General features: G+C 40.9%; 1 protein-coding gene across 1 annotated transcript in view; it reads right to left on the bottom strand.

Moving 5' to 3' along the window:
* Window positions 1–24,033, bottom strand: part of TES (testin LIM domain protein) — a 29,001-nt gene extending 4,968 nt beyond the window's left edge. Inside the window, exons 1-4 of the mRNA XM_050902448.1 lie at window positions 23,929–24,033; window positions 11,502–11,587; window positions 2,884–3,136; window positions 1,414–1,749 (exon numbers count right to left, since the gene is read on the bottom strand). Of these exons, the coding sequence (XP_050758405.1) occupies window positions 1,414–1,749; window positions 2,884–3,136; window positions 11,502–11,587; window positions 23,929–23,955 (702 nt within the window). The 5' untranslated portion in view covers window positions 23,956–24,033. The remainder of the gene's footprint in view (window positions 1–1,413; window positions 1,750–2,883; window positions 3,137–11,501; window positions 11,588–23,928) is intronic.
* Window positions 24,034–26,092: the final 2,059 nt, after the last annotated feature.

Genomic DNA, 26,092 nt, shown 5'->3' with positions numbered 1-26,092 from the left:
GATAGAATTACCCAAGAGGACAGAGTGCCTCCTGCCCTTGACTTAATGTAGTCCAAGCCAGTTGGCCAGCAGGGTACAATGCAAGACGTGTATTTCTGTAGGTCTTTCTCAAGGAGATAAGTGAAGAATTGCTGCGGTGAAACTAAAATAGCCCAGCAGGAAAGGCTGAGTTAAGACAAAATGATAGCAACCTAATCACGCCATGATAAAATAACTTTTTAAAAATAATGTTTTAGTACCTTAGAATCTCCATGACAAGATAATGGCAAAAATAACTGAATAATTAATTTTAGAAAGTAGCTACAGGTAACATGGCACAGCATATGACTGATTAAGGTAAGTGGGCATATTCAAAGCTAAAACTTAAGTGTTAATTTTATATTCCATATGAATTACACAAGTAGTAATATACTGTGTCAGTTTAACAAAAACAACAAAAACACACCAAAAAAGCACACCACACCCCCCAGTAACACTGAAAGCCACATTCTACAGCCATGTTAACACACAAACTTTTTTCTCTATCTAGAACTTGTACATTCATTTTCTGTAAGTAACCTGGAGACAAATAATTTTTGGGATTCATACATATAATAGCAACATTTCTGGAAATCAAGTTATAGGAGCTTTTGCCACTCTGAAGTGAAGGTCTACCTTCACTAAACTAATTTAATGTTACTTCAGTAATCCTACCCCTATTTTGTATTCATAATTGGTAGCAGAGACATGCACAGCAGAAGTTAGCAAGTTATGTCAGAAATACATTATTGAGGCTATAGTTTTAGAAATATCAATGAAAACTGGGTAATTTTACATACCTTATTTTTTGTTGAGCTATTACAAGGCAGAAATCAGATGCCAAAGAAAAAATAGATCAAAAAAATAGATCCGAATATGAAAAGGCAGCTAGTGAAAACAGCCATTATACGGCTTGGCTTATTGGACATGGAAGGGAGAGGTGTTACTTCATTATTTCTTAGTTTCATTTAATTTTAAACACAATTTGTCAAGTGGGTAATTTTGGTGCTCTTCCAAGAAAGAGGAGAAAACAGGCTTCTAAAATTAAACTAAACTCTTCAAGAGAAGAAAAGTATAGCAATTAGTCCATAAGTTTCTTGATTATTATTCTGCAAAAGCCACCCTGCTATACTATATCTCCAAGCTAACAAGTTTTTGCTTTTTGCAACAAGGATGAAAAGGTCACCTAGGAAGTTATTTGCTGCAATGCACTAAATACTGTCAGAAACCAGGGTTCTGTGTAGACATTCACAACATTTTCCAGTTCCCCTTCTTTTTCTCCCCAGGTTTTTACTATTCCAAGTTAACAAACAAGTTAATTGGGTTAAAACAACCAGAAAGACCACTCAGATGGTAATATATCTTCTTGTTTTATCTTTCCTTTCTTATACTTACATACTGAGATGCCTTCCGATCTGGGGACTTGCCCTCCATCGCTCCTACAGCAGCTGAGGTGCCTCTGTCACCATTGTTCAAGTTATTCTTGTCAGTAGCTCTTGTTTCCACCTCACCAGGGAGCTTGACATCTCCTACGCCAAGCGCCTCATTTTTGTACTTCTTCACAAATTGTTCCATCTGCTTAACTTCATTGGGGGAGAGCTCGTGGCATTTTGAAGGATCCTGATCATGAGCAGGCAGCTGCTTAGCCAACTGCTTCTTCCTGTACTGCGCGCCTTCTGAGCCAGCAACAGGCTGCTTCTCCTTTGGTAGCATCTGCATATACTGTCTAGCCTGAACCAGGAGGAATTAGATATCAGATGCCACTTCAACTATAGACCCATCCTTTTAAGCAAACACACAACATAAATCATCTCTACTGTTGTTAGCAACAGTCAAGTTTGTCAAAAACAAGGTTCTTTCCATAAACATTAGGCTCCCGAAACACAGTAGATGGAGATAAAATACAGCAGATGCATTAATTGGCTTCTCCCCAGCGTAAGAGACAGGCTTCCTTTTAAGCTTTTTACAACATGCAGAATAGAGTTACTACTTCTCAGAGTAAATAATAACATTTACACAGCACCTTGTCTCTTCAAAGCTATCTAAAACTACTGATGATCAGTATAGCTTTAAAAAGTAGAAGCTGAAATGGTCTGCCTGGGGCACACAGCCCATTGCAGAAATAATTCTAGCTAAATAAAGAAAAAAAGCTCTAGTTTTAATAAAGCAAGGACAAGCCTAAAAATAAAAGTGGTAACTGAATGTTAAGTAACAGTCAATTTAGATGCACAAGCTTTGATTAATTCACTGAAAAAGGATATTTTGAGAGGTAGGTCAGAGATAATGCGATTCTGGCACGGATCACACAACACTGCAGTACAGTAAATGAGCAATCAAAAAGTTTGAAAAGTGAAGCAAAATCCTCAGAAGGCTATCTACCATCTCATCTACTTCAGCTGAAAACATACTGGAAGAGAGTTGCTCTTTCAGATGTCAACACTGACCTTGTTCTTACCATATACAGTAAAAGCTATATGCAAGACTGAGTGTTCCCCTTAACTTTAAACAATGACAGAAATTGTTGTGGGGTTGGGTTTTTTTTTTTTTTGCTTTTATGCCCACACTCCATGCAAATTTTTCAAGTTTACTAAAAAAAGGCAGGTTAGAGAAACTGGACTCCAGGGACTTAGCAGATAATCCTATCTATTAAAAACCACCTCATCTCCCCAGTTCTCAAGAAGTTCCATAGACAAGCATCCATATATCTGCAAGATGACAGAGGCAAGACTCATTAAACAGGCATTATGTTTTGAGGAGGAGGAAAAGAAGACTACAAGAAGCAAATTTATCCTTCTGGTAACCTCTACTTCTCTATCTCCCATTAACTCCTGCCTTGAACATTAAGAAAAAGTGAGTTGGACTTACAAGTGTCTGATTCTGAACAGGAGGAGCCCACTCATAAGTCACAGTATTGATGGATATGTTCTTCTTGGCTGGCACTGGATTAGTCAGTATCATTACATTGCGTTTATACATGGGAATGCCATCATTCTTCAGCTTTGCAATAAGGGTGGTGTATTTCGTATCTTCAAAGAGTTTCCCCACTTTCCGATCTTCCTCATTGCTTGTGAGGACATCATGCTCTTCCTGGCCACATTTGCAGTTGCGGCATATTTTTCTGAAATTTATGGAAACAGCAACTAAGTCAGTCTCAGCTGAAAATTACATCTCACACCAGCTGCATGCATAGAAACAACATCACTGGGAACCCAAACCTTTGTTTTCAGTGCTTTGATTAGGAAATATACAAGTTATTCTGCAATATGTCAAACACCTTGAGGATGTTCTTTATTTCTCCTGTTGTACTATTTACATTCTTTGTTCACAGAGATTGTGATCAGAGAGGTATCAGTCAACTACACTAATGCATTCTAAATATGATGCTACATCATTCCTTCAGCTACATCTCAGTACTGATCACACACATACATGTCCGTTATCACCTACCTACCAGGTTTATTATGGGTAGTCACCCATGAGTTAACTTAAATGCATCAATGATCCCCCCAGCAATCATTTATTTGGGCTTTTAGTTTCTCAGGTGCTCTTTATACACTCAAAATTACAGACACTATACTATTTTCTTTATACGCATTTCACTGTATGCGTGATATTTGGTTATCACAGGGTTGCTATCAAGTGGAAATAAATATTTCCTAGAAAGGAAAAAATTGCATACAGCCATATATACAGTGTAGTTGCACCAAGTTCTGTTCAAAGTTCAGCATTTAAAAGAGAAGATGAAAGAAAAGTGAAAGGCTTATATGGACAAAGCCTTTCAGACAGCTCTGAACCAAATCAGAGGTACTCTGGCACACGCTGTACAGAGAATTTTCACAGATAACATCCTTAAAAGGCAGAAGGCTTTACTTACTTAGATATAAATGGTATTCTTTCATATACAACACATTTGAACTCCCTTGATTAAGGGATATTAGATAGCAATTTATTACCTTAAGCATAATTAAACAATTCACTATAATAAACAGAACCTTGGATTAGACAAGCTAGTTTGCTATTTATTAATGGCTTCCTCAGAGCTTCAGTTCAAAGCAGTCAGCCACACTACATGGAAATTAGCGAAGCTGAATGTTAACTAAAGGTTCTTATTATAGCCTAAGAAAACAGATCAACCTTCTGGATCTCTAGTTTGAAAATGAATGAGTGATATTTCACCCCATTATTTATTCTTCATACAGCAAATAGCATAAAACTACTACCTATAAAATGCTTCTCAATCCTGCTTGCCAAAACCCATCGAACTCTAACATTATTCTGCATCTTGCTCTCAAGTCTTGAAGGCAAGATATGTACCTTATCTTAAGGCATCTAACAGGTACATGACAAGAACATGCCACGACTACAACAGGCCCATTAGGTGATGGGAAAGGAAGGAAGAAGGAGGACCTGCATGTAACTGGTCATGTGAAGTGACGCACAGCCAGCCCCAAAGATACACACTACATATGTATACCAGTTTATGATGTGGAGTACTATCATTTCAGTGTGTGATGGATGCTGCCCTGGTCATGTGATTATACAGCAACCATAAGTCACGGTAACCTAAGTTATGAAGCCCACTCCAAATAAAAATAGCTAACTCTGCAATAGAAATGAGCCATTCTAAAAATAACGAGCAAAATAAGAACATTAAGCAGAACAGACTCTGCTGTGCAACGCATAAAAACCTAAAGAGATCAATAATTGAAGTGTAGGCTGTCTGATAGCTTGCATGACTTCCAACTCATTCCACAACACAAAAGATGCACGGAATTTCAAAGCTGATACTTATCTGGATACCTAGTAAACACTAAGCACTTTGTAATCTCCCAGCTTACCAAAACTTTCAAGCATGAACTAGCATTGCCCATTAAGCCTAAATGCTGTACTATGCATCTCAAGCACGCACAACATAAAATTTTGCAAGATCTTCAGCATCGGTCTACATGAGTCCTTTACCTAGCTAATACTTAGAAACTATTTAATATACTAATAAAGCAATTTATATTCACTTTGCTCATCTTTTAAGGTGTGCATATGATTATACGTTATTACCAACTCTCAATCATGTCTTCTTTGAGATCTAATATGAGGTGACAGAATCAGACCTTACTTTTTGCAGGTTTAGTTCATTATTACATCACGATCATCATGCAGCTATATGCCTCACAGCACATGTGACTTGAATTCAAGCAGTTAGTCCATTTGAACAATAGCTTACCAGATATTTTCTTCACTTTTTCAACTTAAGTCTTTAGCAATAGTAAGCCCCAGTTTTAGTCTTGCCTCTTGACAGGATGCAATCTAAGAACGTTGGTGAACAGACATTCTCAGGTAACCTGCATAGACTCAGGTAAGTAAAGTATAGTCTTGCTATCCAGAAGTCTTGCTGTTTTGCTCTGCTTGCAAAACAGAACTCATTAAGAACAATTCATATTGTTGTACTGCCTGTGTAGTCACAACAGCAGCGTGACAGTCTGTGCAGGTGTCCCCACTCTGTACGGCATCCAACTACAGCGAAGCAGCATTGACAGCCTGCAGAGACCAGACCATCCCCAAGAAGCTGTGGTGGAATTCTTCCCCTGAGACTTTCACACGTGCTGGAAAAGACACAAGGCCACCTTATTTTTGCTCACGCTACATCATGAAATTGCATATCTATTTTCTAGTAGTATTCTCTCAGAATGCAGAACAGCTTTGAGATCCTGCTTCTGTTTCCAACTAGGAAAACACCCTGACGCAATTGCTTTTGTCATCCTCAGTCCCACCCTGAAGTCTTAACATGTTTCACTAATTTCAGTATCTGTGACAGATTTTCTGTTGTCCTGATGAATAGATGAACAGATAGTTGCAAAGAAGTGAAACCATACAACTTGTCCCCAGGTCCTTTCTGGGTCCCACTGTGAAAGCCAGCATAGAATTACTGTGCTTTACACTTGCATTGAAAAGAATGAGATACTCACTGATCTCCCCCCACCCCAGACTTACTTAAGGTAAGAATTTGACTGCGTACATTTCAGTCTAATGTCATCTCCTTGCTCTTTCAAGATTAAGTGAATGCCTCTCTGCCTGCATGGAGTTCGCAAGAAGCTGTCACAGGGGCTATGTTACAAAGTTACGAGTGTGGTAGCCCCGGCATTAGAGCTTGTGGATAATTAAGTCTCCAAATGCAGGAGAAAGCAATCCAGAAAGAATGTGGAAAATGCTGAGTCACAACAGCATATCTCAGTAAATCGAAGGAAAATCCCTGAGGCTGTTGCCATTTCCCCTGCTCCCCAAGTCTCCCCTGGATCTCAGCCACATGAAGATGTCTACACTGCTAACAGCCAAAAAAAGGTTTCCTGTCCTGATTTATAATCCCTTTTCTTGAATAATTTCCAGTCCTAAAAGATATCCAGTTGACATTTACACACATAACTCTTCCTGCATAGTACTGTTTACAATTTAGTCACACCTTCTTCCACTAAGTTGCCACATCAGAGTCCTGTTCATTAGTCACTGTCCCTTCTGCAGAAGGGATATGGCCAATTACTACTTAGAATAGGTCAGCTGGTCATTTCTTTGACTACGATACAGCTATCTTACTGAAGTGACCCCGTCCCATTATCTCAAACTTACACTTCACAAGTCTGTCTGATAATTGATGCTTAATTTTTATTTTTGGTGTTAAAGCAAACACCTCACATGTGCCAGGAAAACTAGTTGCTATTATATACACACACAGACACATATATACACACACACGTATACGTACAGACTTAACTATCTCCTTTGGCTCTATCAAGAAGAGAGGCAGTGAGAATTTCTTGTTCTCTCCATCTGCATTGTCAAAAAGATTTTCCCTTCACTTCAGGACATTCAGCAAGATCACTACTGAAGGAGGTATTAGGGACTTCTGCTTATGTGTTCACAGCTCTCAGGACTTCAAAGGAGAAAAATGCCCTTCCAGTCAAATCTCAGCAATTCAGGAAGCTTTTCCCATTCAAAACATGGAAGATATGGAAGGAGCTTCAAAATTTGTGGAATTAAAAGTTGCATACCACTGTAAGAGACAGACCTAGTAGATTGTGCCTTGCTTCCAGGTCTTGGGTGGGTAGAAAGAGGAAGAAGGAAGGTAAACAGATTCCACCCTCTCTCCCAAGCTGGTGAATTCCTGTGTCCTGGATGTCTAGTGACAGCAAGGATCAAAGACTTCCAGTTCCTTCTCCAAAGCCAAACATCAACCATCCTCCTACTTTTCTATGTTTTAGTGTATGGAGAGGAAAAATAATTCAGATCATGACCCTTCCTACACTGGCTTTGCAGTGGCTCCTAGTGACAGGAGGCGCCAGCTCAGAGAAGCCCTCAACAAATACCTGGCAAGTCCTTAGGCTTGTGTCCTCCTTGCAGAAAGACTAACCTCTTCCTATGATTCCTTCTGTTATGTTTTCTTGCTATGAATGCAGCTATAGTAATTGCAAATGTTTCGAACTGTGTGTCAGTACTTGCTTGTCAGCTGTAGTATCAGAAAATGTTAAAGCCAACTTAAAGCTCTCCCTGCCTTCCAGCGACTGTATCTGTGCAGAGAAGCCAGATGCTGAACAAGGTCATTCCCAAGCTTAAGATCCTTGTCTCCAGAAGCTTTTAAATATCTTGGGCAAGCCACACCGGAGACAATTATCTCTTTCCGGTATATACACGACCAAGATAAATCAGAACCTTCCCTCCTGCATTTAGCAACTTCCGACTCCTGTCCCACACTTCCCTCTAGCGGGAAACATATTCCCAAAGAGAAAACATGTATCCAAGCAGCAGTCTCTTACAGCCAGCCTGCCCTGCTAATTTTGTGGAGGCCGTTTTGCAGTATGAAAGAACACCTGAACCGAGAAGACCCTGCCTCCTGCTGCTGCTGCTACACTTGGATGGAAGCATGATTCTGAGGACAATTTTGAAAGCAACAGCTATTAACACACTAAGATAAACCAGGTAATTGTTCACCATTCAGCTACTGTTGTAGACCGTGGCTCTCGTTGTATGCATTTTGTGTTCAGCTCACAACACTGAGGTTTTCAGAACTTCAAAGTTTAGGAACAAATTTTACTAAGGGCTTTGTTTACCACCATTTCTACACTAGCCTAAATTAACAGTTCTGTACCTACATAACCATTCCGCAAACTGTGCCAAGAATTATAGCACGAAGTGCTGAAAGAGCACTTGCCACCCCAGAAAAGGTATTTTCCAAACGCTCGCACTATAGAGAACAACAGTGTAGCAACTCCATGTAAACCCCTGCTACTAGATAGGTATACTTGGATTTTTTTTTGTGCACTTTCTAATCTGATTCCCCAAAGGCAGAATTGAGGCTTTTTTGTACAGAAATACAGAAAAAAAATTACATCTCAGCTCTTTGAGGTACACCGGAGTTTTCATGTATCAGACCAAGAATTCTGTGATCTGCTGAAGCTCCTCAGCTCCACCCAGGAGAGGGCAGTGTCACCCTTACACAGACCACAGCAAGGACTGCAGCCTGCAAATACAACTGCTGCCTCACTTACTGTACTGGATCCTGCTCATATGGAGGTAACTTCCTTCATAATGCCCGTGTGGTGCTGTGCTTTGGATTTGTGGCTAAAACACCGTTGGTAGCACTTGCTATTGCTGAGCACTTCTGCCACAGTGTCAAGGCTTCCTCTTTTTTGAACTCTGTCCCCACCTCAGCAAGTAAGCTGGGGGCGGGCAAGAAGCTGGGAGGGGGCACAGCTGACTCAAATTGGCCATAGGGATACTCCATACTATATAATGTCATGTTCAGCAATAAGACAGGGGTAGAGGATGAAGGCGGCAGGGTTCCTGACTTCCAAAGCAGACACTGCTTGGAGACTGGCTGGCCATTGGTCTGCTGGTGGGAGGTGGTGAGTGACTGCCTTTGCATCACTTGCTCCCCAACCCCAACCCCCGCTTCCTTCACCTGTTAAACTGACTTTATTTCGACCCACGAGTTCTCACTTTTGTTCTTCATTTTTGCCGTCCTCCCCCCGCCTCATGAGGGGACAGGGAGTGAGCAGCTGTGTAGGTGCTTGGCTGCTGGCTGAGGTCAACCCACCACAGTTATTCTTCCCCCCAGCGTGTAACAGTTTCTCTAACTACAATCCCTACTTCAACACCTACCTTTTACAGATGAGTAATAGTGAAATTAGTGATTAAACTGGAACTGATTTTGATCATTCATGTCATAAAGACAATATTCTGTCCTCTTGTGCTACAGTTTGCTTCTACTTAAAATGGAGTTTCAGGTTTTAAGGCTAACATGACTAAGTGAACAGGTATTTGGGACCCATCCCTTTCTGTTCAAGTGTTAAGACTCCCAAAATCTCTGTATCATGCAAAGCATATTAATACATTTTTTCTTTTGAAAACTGTTTATACAAAACTGATTTTAGACTTCAGATTCACACCCTTACTGTCCCCAATAGCAGCTCTGCTGGAGAAACAGCTATTTTCTAACCCATTCTTGAATTGCCTCAATGGCTAACTTTTCAACTGCTTCAGAGGTATGTGCCACATTTGTCTGACACCTAGATGATGCTTCTCAGACTACTTCCAGCCACCTTATTTACCTGGTCTATCCTATACAGAGTTGATTTCCAAATTAAATCTTAATCTTAACTAAATAGTCACTGGTTTTATGTCTTTTTCTTACTTGCTCTTTAATTCACTGCTGTCTTTTAGCTCTTGCTTTCCAGGAGAGACAGTACTCTGACAAGCTACGTATTCAGGACCTGGCACAACGAGCCCTAACCACAGGAGCATAGTGAGATGTGTATAAAGAAAAAACACACACAAAAATCTCCAAATACGCACACAGAAGCAGACACATTCTACCCTGGTAATCATGCTTTGTGTGACTAAATCACTTTAGACATTTTATTTCTCTTTATCCCAAATTCTTCCCTGTTAAAGAATAAGCTAGGAATTACAAGGTCTAACAACGGGAACTAAGAAAAAAAGAGGACAAAAAGGAAGAGTTGAGAAAAAAGTTAACTGGACTAATCTTTTTTTTTTTTTTCCCTCCCCCACTTGTGATTTCCCCATCTATCACACTAACCATGAACAAAGAGCTTTCTCTCAAGTAGGAAGTGACAATTTCCTCATCTAACCATGGATAAACAACACTATTTACTCCTGCAATTTTTTTTTATTATGTTTCATTTAATTACCTATACACATTAACTGTGTTCAGTTTTATTTTACTAGTACCTCTACATGAGTCCCCTCAGTGACTGAGTGCGTATTGAAAAAGTCTTTCCATAAATTAATAATTTCTTTCATCTTTAGATGATCGCATGTATTTATTAGTGTATTAACACTTCTTGCTCCATGTCATTATTTGTAAGTTGTTTCTATAGCTACATATTAGAGCCATGTAACCAAGAAGCTATATCCTCATCAACTTATAGGAAGTTTTTGCTGTGGTCTGTTTGTCCGGTTATTTTCTAAACTGAGTCTCAGCTGCAGTCAAATACTTAGGCAAAGATGTAAAATCTCCTAGGCCTTATCTGCACCTGATACCACTATGGCTAGGACGTAAAGACTACCTTAAAAAAACCCCACAAAATAAAACCCTACTGCAGATACAGTTATGACTGTAGCTAAATAGCATTGGTGAAATGTAATTGTTTTCATTGCTAGCGTGTGCTAGTGCTACTAACATTTATTTTTATGTCCTTTCTAGGCTGTTCCCTTTGAGAGGGATTTTTTTTTTTTTAAATCAGAATAACTAAGCTACATCTTAAAGCACACCCAGTATAATCAGTGAACTGGGCTAGCCAGATATATACATTAATATACATATATACATCTTGTTTCAGTAAAACAAGAAAGGTCTTAATGGAATACAAAGTTTCTGCAGAAGTAATGGCGTAGACCACAGCATAGACTATTTACTGCTACTATCGTCAACTCTTATTGGTTTAGGAACAGTGTGTCATCCAAGGCCAAGTACTATCTAACTTAGTTGAATTATGACACCTCTTCCCCCTTTAAGCCATTTGTAGATCTATACAAAGTTTCAACATCTTTTCAACATAGATAAGATAATTTTACCTAAAATCTCAGATCAAAGTTTACATATTTGGTCACAAGCTGAGAAAGCATTTTATTACTGAGACAAAGCACACTTCTTCCCTATCATCTCTCTTACTGTAGGGATAAGAGGTTTTTACAAACCTACTTCAACTGTTTATTAAGCTAGAGCAAATACTTCAGTAGAAGTACTAGCATTGACTTCAGTGCAGATGAAATGTATGTTCATAAGTGACTACATACTTAAACACTCTGTTGTAACTCAGCTGAGAAGCCCTGGCCCTGAACCTAGACACAGCTTCTTTAAAGCATCTGAATAGCTTAACGGAAAGAGAGAACAAAAGCAGTTACTTACACATTTGCATACATGTGCCAAGATCTGCAGTGCTGAGTCACAGCTTGAGACATCTGGTGTCACTTACCTCCAGAAATGAAGCTCAAATCCTTCACACTTATCCTTGCATTTTAAGCAGGGAGCACCAAATCCTTGCTCGTGGCCCAAGCCCATCTGTGTACAGAGCAAGATGACTACAGTCAGCTTCAAGAAATATGCTGCATGAATGATCTTACTGCTGCCTTTATGATCTACAGTCCACAACTAAAGCAAAAGATTAAGCATTTGACTAAGCTGACATCAGGACAGTATTTTGGGGTCCACTCACCTTTCTATTGTACCTATGTAAGTGACAGTGTTTGCATGAGCCTGTTCATAGGGCTGAGCTAGCAGGCAGAAAGCTAGTCTTAGCCAAAACCAAGTATTTTTCTGGTGACTTGTCGCCCCAGCCCAGCTTGCTCTGCAGGCTTCACACAAGGGAAGAAGCAGATTCTTTGCAGCCCTTCCTTTGGTCTGTGGCTGTGAAACCACAGCGAGGGAGGCCATAAGACCTCAAGTCAAAGGACATTTAATCCAGCTGTCAGGACAAAGTGATTTGCAGTATACGACTTGGCAAAATATAGGAGACCAAGAAATAAACAGATCCCACATTTATATGCACTAACCTGGGCATCTAATACAAATAAAACATCTAAGTGATTAGTCTAATATTCCCGAGTATATTTGAGACTACTCTGATAGCGATTGAGAGCAGAACATACCCTTTACAATTATGTTTCAGTTGGATTAATACCAGCTTACTTTCCAAGGAGAAAGAGAAACAGCACAGTTAGTGAAAGCAATGACCATAAATGATATGCAAAGGGTTTCACTGTGAAAAGATTAAAAGGACAGACAACCAATTCATAACGCAGAGGAAATGTGAGAGAATATAAAAACCAGCGCAGAGTAAAGGCCAGGTATTCACACAATATATCAACACATCAGCAAATTTAACTGAGTAACAGCCACTGGAAGTTCGAGGTGAAAAATAGACACCAAGCACCATAACTCATGCATTCATATAACACAGTAAATTTAAAATGCCTCACTCCAGCTCTTTAAACCTTTGGGGAACATTGCTCTTAAATCAGACAGATGAAGGACTGGAACTGTGGCCACGGTTGGGTGTGCAGACTCACGCCCCACAGGCAGAGGAGAACCCATCCCCACACTCCCACCCACCGCTCCAGCAGCATGAGGAGCACTCCCAGTTAGCTGTGGGTAGATGCGGCGGGAGGGATGGTCATCGCGGAGGATACAGCTCACCTGCAGTTTTGGCTTTTACCATGAATGGAAAGTGAGCTAGAGCTGACAAGTTCTGGTACTAATCTTAGTTCTGGCAACAATAATACAATGCCAGGGTTAATTAGATGTGGTGATACAGTTTTATTATTAAGAGGTTTGCGATTTACTCTGAGAAGTTGTACTACTATTGTTGTATGTACAAGGATGACATAAACAGCTCAACTTTCAACTTGTTTCTGTCCAAAATGAAGGAACAGATTATTCACAAACCACTTGCTCAACAGAGAACACATGATAAGATGCAGGGAAGACCACGTTTTCAGTTATTTTATAATTTGAAGGATCACTGCCTCCACAGTCATTAGACATCCCCAAGGAAATTACAAATCTTTCCTGCAGATTATGGTCTATTTAGGGAGAAGAGATACTTTGGCAGCTATTAAGCTACTGCTTGCAACTGCAGGGATGGACAGAGGGACACGAAATTATTTCTTCCTTTCCTATCTGGAAGAAGAAATACAAGCCTGCTGTGATCATGGTGACATCTTTATCAGCCTAAGGGCTCAAGAAATTCACGTGCCATAGGCACTAACCTGAAGCCAGAACAGTAGACATCTAAAATAAACATAATCTTTAAAGTTAAGTTCTCTTTCATCAACTACATTTTTGTCTATGTTGGATATATAAAGCTATTGGGTTAATAAAAGTTCTTCTCCACTGAAGATGGTGGTTTACAGGGGTCTTCTCATCTGGAGTCCAGAGCCCCACCATACACATGCCATACTTCATGCACACACACCGTACATCAGAAAACAACTGAGCACTCTTGTCAAGTCATACACGAAGAGAACAAAATGTTGGCCAGGATGTTCTCTAAAGAGAAAGAGGAAGCTAAAGCAACACAAAACAATTGTTTTTTTTCAGGACAGGTTGGGTTTTGTTTGGGTTTTTTTTGGTTGGTTTTTAAGATCATCCTCCCTAAAAAGCTGTTAAACTTAAAACATGCTTGCACTGCCTTAAAAAACAAAAACCCCCAACTTGTGTGTGTCCCCCCGCCCCCCCCAAAAAAGCAAAGCCAACATTAACCCATTCTCTCTTGCTGCTACTGCAGCTACAAACTGGCATTACTTCTTTATGCTTAGGCTCTCCCCTCCTTTAAAAAGAGGGGAAGGGGAAGAAAGTGGAATAATGATAATTTTATTAGTGTTGTAATTAGAAGGCTTAGAAAGCTAGGATCACTTGTGTATAGAGCGCTATTGCACAGTACACAGAGAAATAGCCTTAACATTTCAAGAATTCCCAAAACAGAATCTGAAATGCAAGTAAGAAAATGAAAACTTTTTTTGCAATTTTTTAATACATCATTTCCAAGCCTCCTAACATTTAAGGGTTTTTTAAGCTAAAAATACCTCTCCAGAAGCAAATTAAGGAGAGGAAATATGTGCTAAATGCTCCACCCAAAACATACTCCCTCTCCAGACTAAATGGACAACAACCAGCCAGCCTACTTGCATCTTCACAACCAGCAGTCTCTGCCCAGATTTCTTCAGAAATACAGGATTCCACATTCCCTCCCCAGTAATAAAGAGCACATCGTTAAGTAAATGTTTATGCAGCTTGAGACAAATAAACTAAATTAGCAAATGAGATAGCCTTGTTTTGAAATGTATTTCTCAGTTTGCTGCAAAACAGAAAGAAGGGGATGACCTTTCTATATGCAATGTCTGGTCACCTTATGGAAGAGGTTTAGCTTGAAACTAAGGGGCACATTGAGAACCAAATTAGACATGATTCCAGATGCATACACAGCCTCTGCCTTTGTTCTGACAGAGAAACTATGTGGCTGCTTGCCAAAAATAAAACAACAATAGCACACAGTGCTTTTGAGTTTGACTCTATCTAAAAGCCAGCGCACGTCAAATATTCCTCCATAGTCCTGTAACAGGATCTCCTTCAGTGGTAAGGAAGCACCAGCCTCAGAAGTGACTGTTTCTTCTTCAGCAGCCGATTCTGCTGTAATTTGGGAAATTCAGAGAGCCTAAAGCTGCACTGTGCTTCTTCATTGCTGCTGCCTGTGTCTATTCCCTATGCCTTCTGAAGGACATGGCCAGCTCTGTGCTGGAGCACCCAGAGATACAGAGCAGGCTGAGCATGCACTGGAGCAGGAATGCACGGCTGAGAACAGGAGGGAATCCATTTTCCCCATAAATGGAGTTATGGGAGAAATGGCACAGATAGGTCAGCTGAAATACTGCCAGAAGAAGGTTCCTGCCTGTCTACTGCCATTAATTTTCATTTTACAGCAAAAGCTATCCAAAACCATCTGGTATTACTAACATATCCAATACAGATTTAAATAGTCTGACTACAGAAGACGATATAAATATGATTGAGATCATCCGTTGCATGCTGCTTTCAAGATTAAATAGTCCTCAAGGGCAAAGAATTTTAAATGGTTACAGCTAAGTGAGAATTAGTGAAAGACTGCCCCATTTCAGTTCATACTGGAATCCAGTGTCAAAAGTCAGTTGTCTTTACATTAAGGAGCCATGTGTAAAAGCTTATTGTCATCTTAAAAACCCAAATGGTCCTATTCAGGTGTCAGTTTGCTCAGATGTGTAAGAGAAACACAGCAGTTGCTATAAAATAGTTTAAACCTGGCTTACCAGAAGGGTTTATTGTTAAGTTTATCAAACATGACCAAGAACGAAAGTCTGTTTCTCCCTCCTATTAACTTAAACCCACCAGCAAATATTGAAGTCCTGTGTCATTGCATTTTTAGAATACTAATTTCAGAATTTGTATTCCTGTAAATAGAGCAGATTTCAGAGATCATCAGATAACAAAAGATCTCCCCACATGTGATGCTATGAAAAAAATAAGTTATGGACGCAAATAGATTATGCATGTAGAGGTAGATGGCCAGTTTAGTCTGCAGGCCGATACAAATGCAATTATATTTTGTCAGCTATGGTTTCTCTTATGTGGTAAAATATGGACAAGTTTGTTAACAAGTTTGTTCCTACATGGAATTAACTGTGCCACAGCTCTCAGTGCTGGTAAAAAAATAATGTTGTGATGAATGGAGGATTAACTTTTTAATAGTTAAAAGAGTGTAATGTCACAGAACTCAAGATTATTATTGACACTTACAGGAAAAACAAAGATAAGCCCTAAGAAATCTTAGATGAATTAAAACATAAGACAGAGCAGTAGTTTTTAAAGCTTGCCTATACTTGCTTTTAATAAGCATAGATTATTTTAAGTTGAAAGGGCTCTCTGTAGGTCACCCAATTGCCCACAAAGAGCAGGTGCAATGAAATCACATTTGCCCAGGGCCTTGTCCAGATGCAGATTCAACAGCCTATTACAACATTGGACGACAGAGGAAAGACAATCTATATGTTTAATCAGAATTTCTCACGTTGCAGCTTCTGCCCACTGTCTCTCAGTATTATCACTGTACAGTGACTAGAGTCTGATTCTGTCTTTTCTATTCTCTCCCACTAAGCAGCTGGGCACAAACAATACAAAGAGTATCCTGACAGGTTCCACTGGAAGTCTTTAATTATTTTAGTAGTTACCATTTAATAGTCATCACACCCAGCACAAATATAGCCCTCAAATAAAGCTAGTTGCTCTGACTTTCCTGCCCCTTTACAAAGGAGACCCTGGGGTGCAGCGGTACGAAGGTAAAAGAGGAACCCGTAACAAAATGCAGAAGCTCCACTTGGCATTTCTAGGTCTCCCTCCCACGAGATTTCTTTTGCCTCCTCAGTCCCACCAAAAGATCAGAGCTACCTTGGGTCTTGGCTGCTTTTCCTTCCTCCCCCTGAGGGGACTCCTGTACCACCAGACAGGTGAGCTGTATTAATCTTTCACCTTGCCACAGACAGTAAGACACAATGCTGGCACTTAGCCTCTGCAGAAGATTGGAAGTCCTTCCACTGTTTGAGACTTCTCCAGAATTTGTAAGGCTGTGGCTATACAGTGAGTAAGTTGTCATTAATGGACTGCGATAACTAAGAATCTGAGCCCCAGAATAGACTTAAATCCTCTTCACTGTCCTTTCTGTAGATCTTTCTCCTGTGCCCTTGAGTGCTCCAAGGGCAGAAGTGAAGAGATCCATGGTAAAGCTATTCTTGGATTTACCATAAAATCCCAGGAATCTTCTGGTTTGAAGATTACCTAACTATTGATTCATTTGGATGTTTGAGGGGCCACGTCAAGTGATATTGTTTCCCATTTCCAATGTAAGCTTGAGAAAAACACCTGTATAGCACAACAGAACAGATTTCTAGCATATCCTGATGTACTTCAGGAACTTCCAAAGAAGTGAAGGTAAAGTCAAGTATGCAAAAAAAAAAGAGACCGTGAGAACAAGACACATTAGAAATCTCATATGCTGTGCATGCTTTATTGCTGAGACCTGATCTTGTATCACTATATTCTGTACCAGCAGAAGTCTTCTCCTGTAGGGAAACACAACAAACTGGAAATTAAAATAGGTTACAGCATTTAAACTTTAAAAACAGAAGAGCTATATTATTTCTTATGATTCCAGAATGAAAAAACCACCCATGAAAGACATGTTTATATCTGGACAATGTTCTTAAGACTTCTACAGACACTGTATGAGAAGAGAAGAAAAAAGTTTCATCTGTAGTGAAGAGCAGTATCCCACAAACCACTCTATATTTATTATTATTTAATATGTCTATTAAAATTGATGGCAAGTCTGTCCTAGCTTTTTTTAAATATCCATTTCGATTTAGGGAAAAGTTGACTGGAATTAAGATGTAGAAGCTTGGGTAAGGAAGTCCATTTGCACAGAAAGAAGGATGCCAAAAAGTGATTGCATCCAAGAAAAATATTTGAAAGATGATCCGGGCAGGATGGGCAGAAGAATAAATCAAGAAGCTGCAGCAGCCTATAATAGTACGCAAGTACTAAGAATTTATTTTATTGTGATGTCTTCAACTAAATATCAAACAGCTCAGAATATAAATATTTAAGACACTGCTACACAGTCTACTGTCAAAAGACCAACACCTATTAAAGATCTCAGCTGGATAGAAATCAAGTGGTGTTTATTCAAAGTCCAGTATTACGCTAGCTAAGTTTGAATGCAGCTGACACACACTATAACACTGTCTATAAACCTCCAATACAGCACTATCCATCACCCAGTGCTGCAGAGGCATTTTCACAATACTTGGCCTATTTTGTTTTGACATCAGTGCTCTTGCCCAGTTGCATCTTCTAATACTAGGTTTTCAGAAGCAGACCTAGAAATCTACACACTTACTTATCAGGATCTCTAGTCATGCAGGAAAGTGCATGATTTTTTTCAGCCAGTGCTTTTAGAAGCTACAGCTAGACAACCTCAGACTGAAAACAAGGCACAAAGGAAGGGTTAGGCAGACTTTAAAAAACCAAAAATACCAGAAACGCACATACAGCAGTACCAGAGTACAGTTACCTCTGGTGTAATCCAGAATTGTCATGACAGAAGCCTCCTTACTCCCTTGACACTTGACCTATTCATTTGACCAAGTCTAAGACTCTAAATAAAAGGTGTGACAAGCTTTCATCTTCACAGCCCTACTCTTCTTGCAGATCTCCAGCACCTAGAAGAACCTCCCCATCTCTGCATGTTAGCAGAAAGTATATATTAGGGATTTTTTTTTACATATATGTCCTATATAAAACATATATATACACACATCCCATACACATATATATTAGTTATATATATAAACAAAATGCATATCTAGTTAAAATAGATTGTAAATATAATTTTTAAATACAGTATATATATATTTACATCTACCCCATTACAAATATAAATTTTGTTTTTGCTAGGAAGAAGCCATTAATTTGCAAGATGTTCAGTATTCTTTCTTGAGGTAAAAGAAATGTGTTTTTAAGCAACTTTTACCAATAAAGTTTCACTCACAATTGCTACTCATCTTTATTATTTTACTTAGAGGAAAGGAAAAACATTTCTTCTTTTCCAGGAACACTTGCAGAAACAGATCTTTGTGCCTTTAATGACAGAATACTGTAACTTAAAGTAAGTTAATTTGCCATCTCACTGGCAAATACTTGGCTTATAATTACACCATATCAAAGAAAGTTTCACCTGAGCTTAGAAGTCATGCAGTCCTGCATTCACAGAGTTTCTTGGCTTGCTATTCAGACATTTCATGATATTTTATGGTCAAACACCTGGGGAATACTTTTGCCACAGGAAAAAAAAAAGTCAAAAAAGTTTAATTTAGCCTTGCTGTCTTTGCCAAGCTGATATCCAGGCACGTTGGACAAAAAGTAACTAGAGGTGTGCATTCAGATAGGTGTTCCAGAAAACAATTCACATCAATTTTTTTTTTTTTTAAGTTTGAGGGGGGAAAAAAAATCCCACCACAACATATGCAGGAAGCAGTTACTCAGTTTCCTTGTTAACAAAACTGAAGTAGTTCCTCTCACATCTCCACACTTGTTTTCATACTTCTTGCAGGCAAAATTCATCCATGAATAAAACTGCATTTCCTTGATCTCACTGTACATAAGGAACAGCGAAAAAGCTCTGCTGTCGTGGGTTTCCATAGCAGTAACACCAAAACAAACAGTGACCTCAACAGGAAGCGTAGCCCAGCAGATATTACTAAATCATGCTTTGCAAAGCACGAAAAAGTTGACTTTGCTCCTATACATACTTTATTCACCATTCATTTATCAAAGAGCATTACAGTTGTTGACTTAACGATGGCTAAAGCACTCTGTGTTTGGTTTTCCACTGTAACAGAACAAACTAAGTCTCATGCCATAGAAAAAGAACCATGCAGACATTCCACATTGGAGAAGTCACACCTCTTCTGCCCCTTCTCCATCGCAATCAAAGTTCCTTTTATAAAGCAAGTATGATACTGTGAAAGCTTATACAGAACAGACTCGCTGCCAGATTCTTATTTTCTCTAGTGAAGCACGAGACCATGCTGCCAGCAGGACTGCAAAGCAGGGCCGTGACCTACTGATTCATTTTACCAAGTTCACAGAGGTGACAGACAGAGCAGGAATCCAGACTAGCAGAACTTTGTTCTAACAGTCTTCAACAAAAAGCATTAAATCTTCATTTTCCCTATACCCTCAAAGCAAGGTTTGAGAACACAGTGTATATTGTATTTGGGAGAAATAGTGGTTTGTTTGTTGCACAAGTACTTTTCAAGCTGGAGCTACTGCTTTTAGACTTCAGCTCTGTTGTGCAATCTCTTTTTATATACAAAGCTATCTTCATGATCCTCAAATGCAAGAGCAAATCCAATTCCTCCTGAGAAAAAGGAGAAAACTGTACAGTCAACCTTAAACTCCCCACCCCCTTTAAAGGGAAATTATAACAGACAGTAAGGTATCAGACTTAGCATTCACATAGTAGCTAAAAACACTGCCTTGCAACTATATTTTCCCATACTATTCACTGTCTAGATGTTTGCCAGTCATTTTATGTCTTTAAGAAGGACAGTGACCTGACTACAAAAAAGTTACACGTTATTCCACATATACATATATGTTCTGCATATATTCTCAGTGCTGAAAATTTATTCTGAAATTTGTGTTTCCTGCAGACTGTGGTTGTCCAGAACCTCGGATTCAGACCAAGAGAGACATCTAGCTACATAGTAGACTTGCTTCCTCCAGCCACTTCTGAAGACAGCAAGATGAGTTTTACAGCACATAAAAGAAACCAAACAGAAATAGTTAAATGAAAAGTCTGAGCTGAAGTAATTGCGTCCTTAGATTTCTCACAGCCAAAGGCTTAAGAAGTGTATGTTGCACAGGACTTCGGCTTTTCTCACAAGACAGCAAATATATAAGCTACTCACTGCTAAAAGGATGGGTTAGAAGTTATGGCAGGTGGGGCAGTAGTTCTTCCTGCTAAAGGACAGGTAAGTTGTTGGAGCCCCAGTGGTCTTGTACTGGAGGGGAAGCAATTCCTGTCAGATGAACTGTGCTAAAACTGTTAAATTTGGGGAAAAAAACCCAAGCCTGATATCAACAATGAAAACAGACTTTCCTGAGCCAGTTCAGAAGTGTGTTTTCTCTTCGTACAAACCCAGACACACAAATATAAATGTACTGTTTACATATATGTGCATGTTTTTCTCCAGTACAGTACCAGCTCCTTGAAAGCCAACAGCAGCTTTCCAAAGAGACAATGCAGAAGCTCACAACTGAAGAATGGATTCATAGACTACTGACACTTGGAGAAATCTTAGAAATGTCACCTTGGAAACTTCACCTCTTGAGTTTTCTAGAAGCAGAAAATGTCTCATTATATTACCCTGTGCAGTTATACATTAGCAGTTGTGGGCAGGGGAAGAAATTTTTCTACAGCGTCAGCTGAGTGTCTGAGCATCCACACCACACGCTGCTCCACTTGGCATTCTTTTCCCTCTGCTCTGCTGAACACCAGGGTTATGGAACAGCCAACTTCTAAACTCAGACTTTGAGTTCAGAAGAGCAAGGGAACAGCAACTTATTTGGAGACAATGTGGCAATTGCTGCCGCCTTCTGCCGGGTGTTCTTGGAACCTCCCAACAGGCAAGTCAGCCACTCATGAGTCCCTAACATTTACCTCCATTTTTCCGGCAGTAAATAGGTACAAGTTGCTACAAAACAAAAAGTTAACATAACGTAGCAAGCAGATTTTGTAAAAGGACTCAAGTTATTTCGGCCCAGGGTGCAAGACATAGACAGGGGTGAGAACCACGACGTGTGGTTAAGTAACCCATTACTGCTGATGGACTAAAAATCTGACATGGACATCTCCACCTCAAGACAAGTTTCTCTTAAAGGCTGAGTAGTTTACTGGTTTTGATAAACTTGACTGGAGACTTCCCAGAATGTTCTTCCACCTTTCAAGAAAGGGGGAAGTTGGCAAAAAAGAGAGAAGTAAAAGATAAGGAAACAAACAGGTTGAGAATAGGAACTAAAGGATGGAGATTGAAGACATGCAGCTATTGCAGAGTCAACATGAACTGTTATTCATTCATTCCAGTGTACAAAATCTGAAGAAGTTTTTATTAACTAAATATTGGTAGTCAAAAAAGGACGAAAGGATTTAGTACTGAACACACTGGTACATAGCAAAGCTTCCCAGTTCTCCCTGCATTGACTTGTGACAGATCCTTGTCTGTTCTCTTGGGAAGTGAGCTTCACCCAAGTTATAAAGAGAAAGAAGGTGATAAGGAGATGTAAACAAGGGAGGGGAGACAGAGGAAGAACAGTAGTTTTCTGAACATACATATAGTAGAAACAGAGAAAACATGAAGGTCTTCATATCATAAACCTCTCTTAGCAGTATTAATACTAAAGCTGAACAGAATAGAAAATACAAATTACTTTCTACAAACATAGCTTTGCTGGTTTCTTTTGTGACACTAGCTTCCATGTCTGTCTGAGCAGTTCAGAAAAGTCTTCCGGAATCTTCGAACTTGATGAAGGAGAAGAGTAAAAGATGACCAAAGAAAAATATGACAAAAATAGCCAAATAAACTTACAACACACACAACTACCTAATAATTACAGTGCAATTTAGAGCAGATGTTCAACAAGTACATGTTCACTTAAACCAAGACTCTACTATCAGCAGAATTTTATCAGTGTTTCACAGCACATTTATTTTCTCTTTAGATAGAGCATTCCTATTCAGAATTTCTCCATCTTCCACAAATATGCATCTCCCCTCCTGGAGTTAAAAAAAATATCAGTGAACAAGCTCCGTGACGCTGTCAAGTTTAAGTTTTAAATTGTGCTTAGAAAATACAAGCAAATCTACTCAAGAAGCTGGTTTTCATTACATACAAGCAGTTACACAAGGGAGACAACCCTGTGCACACAACTAGCTTCTAAAGACAGTGGTAGTACTTAGCTACACCCCTCTATACACTGATGGCCTAATGTTGACTGGAGGATGAGATATGTATTTTCTCCAAACCAGGACCCTAATCCAGGTGACGTTATCATGTCATGACATCACTCAGAAAAAGCTGTAACTCAAGGCTAACCTGCTTCACTAGAATTCAGCCTTGACTTAACAGGTAGCCTTCCACACAGCACAACTACTTCCATATCTGTGTCAGTTTCTAGCCTGCAAGTTGGAAAAGCATACAGGTATACAAAAGTGCATATGCATATTTTAAAACAAGTTACTACCCTTAAATACAACAATTCAGGAACGCAAACCACGCATGTCCATACAACATGCATTTCAAAAGACTAGTTTTCATATATCAGTGAGGGTTATGTACAGATTTAACCCACGTTCACATACAAAGCTCCTTCTGCCTTTACCAAATAGTGTCGTAACAGATACTATAAAGATGTTCTTACTAAAAGAAGTCATCGCTTAAGTGCTGCATTTAATTTGCAAAAGCACTAGAAGCAAAGATTTAGAGGTGCGTCCCACATGAAGTTAGTTTTACGTGTGAAGTTTTAAATAGTGAGTTTTGGAAAGAGATCTAATACAGTTGGATTACCTATCACTTTCTGTTACTTACCCTTTGCTTCTTGCCAGTTTGACTCCAAACTAACTAGTCAATATGCCTTTAAAAAAAAATACCAACCCTAAGTTTCTGTCTCAGGAGAGTAATCCATACAAACACTGACAACACATTTGTAATGAGCTAGTCACATCAAGAGTCAGAAATTACTCTTCAGCACATCCACAAACAGCACTTTGGCTGCATGTAATTTAGGTTTCACGCGTACCTACATACACAGAGCACATACCTGAACATACCTATTAGATCTCAGGAGTTTTTTGGGGGGGATACGTGTTTTTACTTGCATGACAGGACAGGGGTACCTACTTGGCTAACTGGGGAGCGAACTGCAGCGTCTTAATTAGCGTCGGGAGCAGAGGAGAAGTTTTTTGCTGCGCTGGAGGGCGAGGCAGCAGGAGGTCATTTCGCAGGCAGCTCCCCCTGCCTCTCACACACCCCACACCCCCCGCTTTGAGATGGGGCGCTGGAGCCTGAGCGGGAGGAGCAGGGCGCCGGGAGGGGCGCACGGCTCCGCGGCCGACCCCAGCGCTCGGGGCGGGGGCCGGCTCCAGCGGAGCCCCTGCCACGGGCGGCAGCGGCGAGGCGGGCCCGCGGCCGGCACTCCCTGGGGAGGGGGACGCCGGCCGGCGTGTCAGGTAACTCGGCGGGCAGCCCCCACCTTACCTTTTTCACTTTACTTTCCAGGTCCATGCTGCCGCCTGGCCGGGCTGGGCTCCGGAGCGGGGTGTGAGGCGGCTCCCGGCCGGCGAGGCCGGGCTTGCGGTGCGCGGAGGCGAGGTGGCAGCAGCCGCTCCTCGCACCCGCCGCCGCGCTCAAACTTCCGCTGCCCTGCGGCAGTGGCTGCAGCCGAACAAAGGCAGGGCGGCAGCCAATCCCCGCCCGGCCGCCCGCCGGCCCGCCAGCCAATCACCCGCCGCCGCCGCACCGCCCTGCCCGCCCCTGTCTGCCCTGCCCTTCCCGGTGGCGGCGGCGGAGCCGGGGCTGGCAGGGCGCCTGCCTGCGGGCAGGGCTTTTGAGTCATCCCTGGCGGGATGATAAGGTCACAGGGAAGGCATTTGCTGGCGCAGCCGTTTACCTTCGAGCGCAGACGCCTGGAAACGCGGTGCCTCCCGAAGGAGTTAATAAAATAAAATCCCGGGCTCTGATGATTTATTGATATGAGTAGGAGGGGGAGGCGAGAGCGGGCGAGTCCTTGCCTCGCCGAGACCGTTCCCACATCCTCAGCGACTCCCCGGACAGCGACATGCCCGCGAGGGCTGGGTCCCAGCCTCCACCTTCGTGCCGGCGGCCCGGCAGGCTGCCCGGCGCTCGGGCTGTGCCGGGGACAGGCCGGGCACATCCGTGTAAAAACAGTGACATTTTCGCCCTGCTAGGGCTGGGCGCTCGCTGAGGCCGCGGGGGAGCGTTGGCTGTGCCCATTTGCAAAGGGGGTGGTGGCGAGCGGGGCCGCTGCGCAGGGGGTGGCCCAGGCAGAGGTATGGCAGCCGGGGCGGGCGGTGCGGCGGTTGGGGCAGGACGCTACTGCCCACCTTCTGCCCAGCCCAGTCCCCTGAGATGGTGAAGATCTGCTCTTTGATGCAGGTTCTGTGGCCTAGTTCTGCTCCCTCTCGCCCCCACTGCATCTGGAGGAAATTACTGGTTTTGCCCAAGTGGATTTGCTTCCACCAGAATCCACTCAAGAGGTTTTGACACTCCAGAAGCTGACCTCGTCATGTGTTACCAAGCGTTTTACCATAGTGATTTTTTTCTATTCATTGAACCAAACAACAATTTTTTCTCCTGTTGGCACTGGACGAATATTGTGAAAAAAATTTAGACTTTGATCCTAGTCTTCAAACTCATATGCAACTGATCAGTCCTGGGACGTCACTGATAATATAAAATCTATTTTATATATAATGTATATGTAATATAAAATGACAGAATAATTAAGCATTTGCAAGACTGAATACTTCCATAAATATTTTCTTCTTTCATATTTCTTTTGATCTTTGGAAAAAGTAACAAACATTCATACAGACTTTGTAGGTACCCTAGGCAGCGGTGGTGAATAATTTGGTAGATTATTTTGTCATTCATCTGCAGAATCTAATCTTTTCTCTCCACACGTACCAACTTTTCTCAAGTAAGTCTTCGGTCATTTTGTCTCTTCCCCAGAGGCCAAATATACTTCTCTTTCAGTGTTTAATTTTTTTGTCTGCCATCACTTGTTGAAAGATGTTTGCAACAAAGCAAAAATGAGACTAGATCTGTTTGTTGTCTGTTGACAGGTAAAAGCAAAACTCTGCTTGACTTTTCTGCTGGGACAGGCATCATGGTGTGTGGCATGGGCCAACTGCTCCTACCAATGAATCTATGCAGCAGACCTTGGCCAAGAAGTTCAATACAAAACTAAGAGAGGGTGGTCTCAAGCCTAACATTAGAAAAAAGGAGAGAACACAGACCAGCAGGTAATGCTGCTGCTCTCAGTGTGTGTCTGTTCCAAAGAGAGCTGAATAATAAGGGCTGTTACATGAATTTTGTTCAGTTGGTTTTGAAATTTTGTTTTTCATTTCTTGTTTGCATTCTGTTTTGTTTGGTTTCGTGGTTCATTTCTGCTGGTTTTGGGGGTAAAAGACAAGGGGAAGTTAGAGTGCCTGAAATGTTAATATGTCTAGGACCATATAGTTTGAATGCCATCCATGCTCATAACTTCCTCACACTAAGATCAAAGGACTAAGCAGGAGATTATTCATGTTCAGTGAAAGCGCTGTCGAATGATATAATGTAATAGTGAAAAATGCCAGCAATTACAAAGACTTGCTAGGTACCTTTGACTGTGCTAAGC

Source organism: Gymnogyps californianus, chromosome 1 (assembly GCF_018139145.2).
Source record: "Gymnogyps californianus isolate 813 chromosome 1, ASM1813914v2, whole genome shotgun sequence".
NCBI classification, from domain to species: Eukaryota; Metazoa; Chordata; class Aves; order Accipitriformes; family Cathartidae; genus Gymnogyps; species Gymnogyps californianus.
This window is presented reverse-complemented; position numbering and strand designations above follow the sequence as displayed.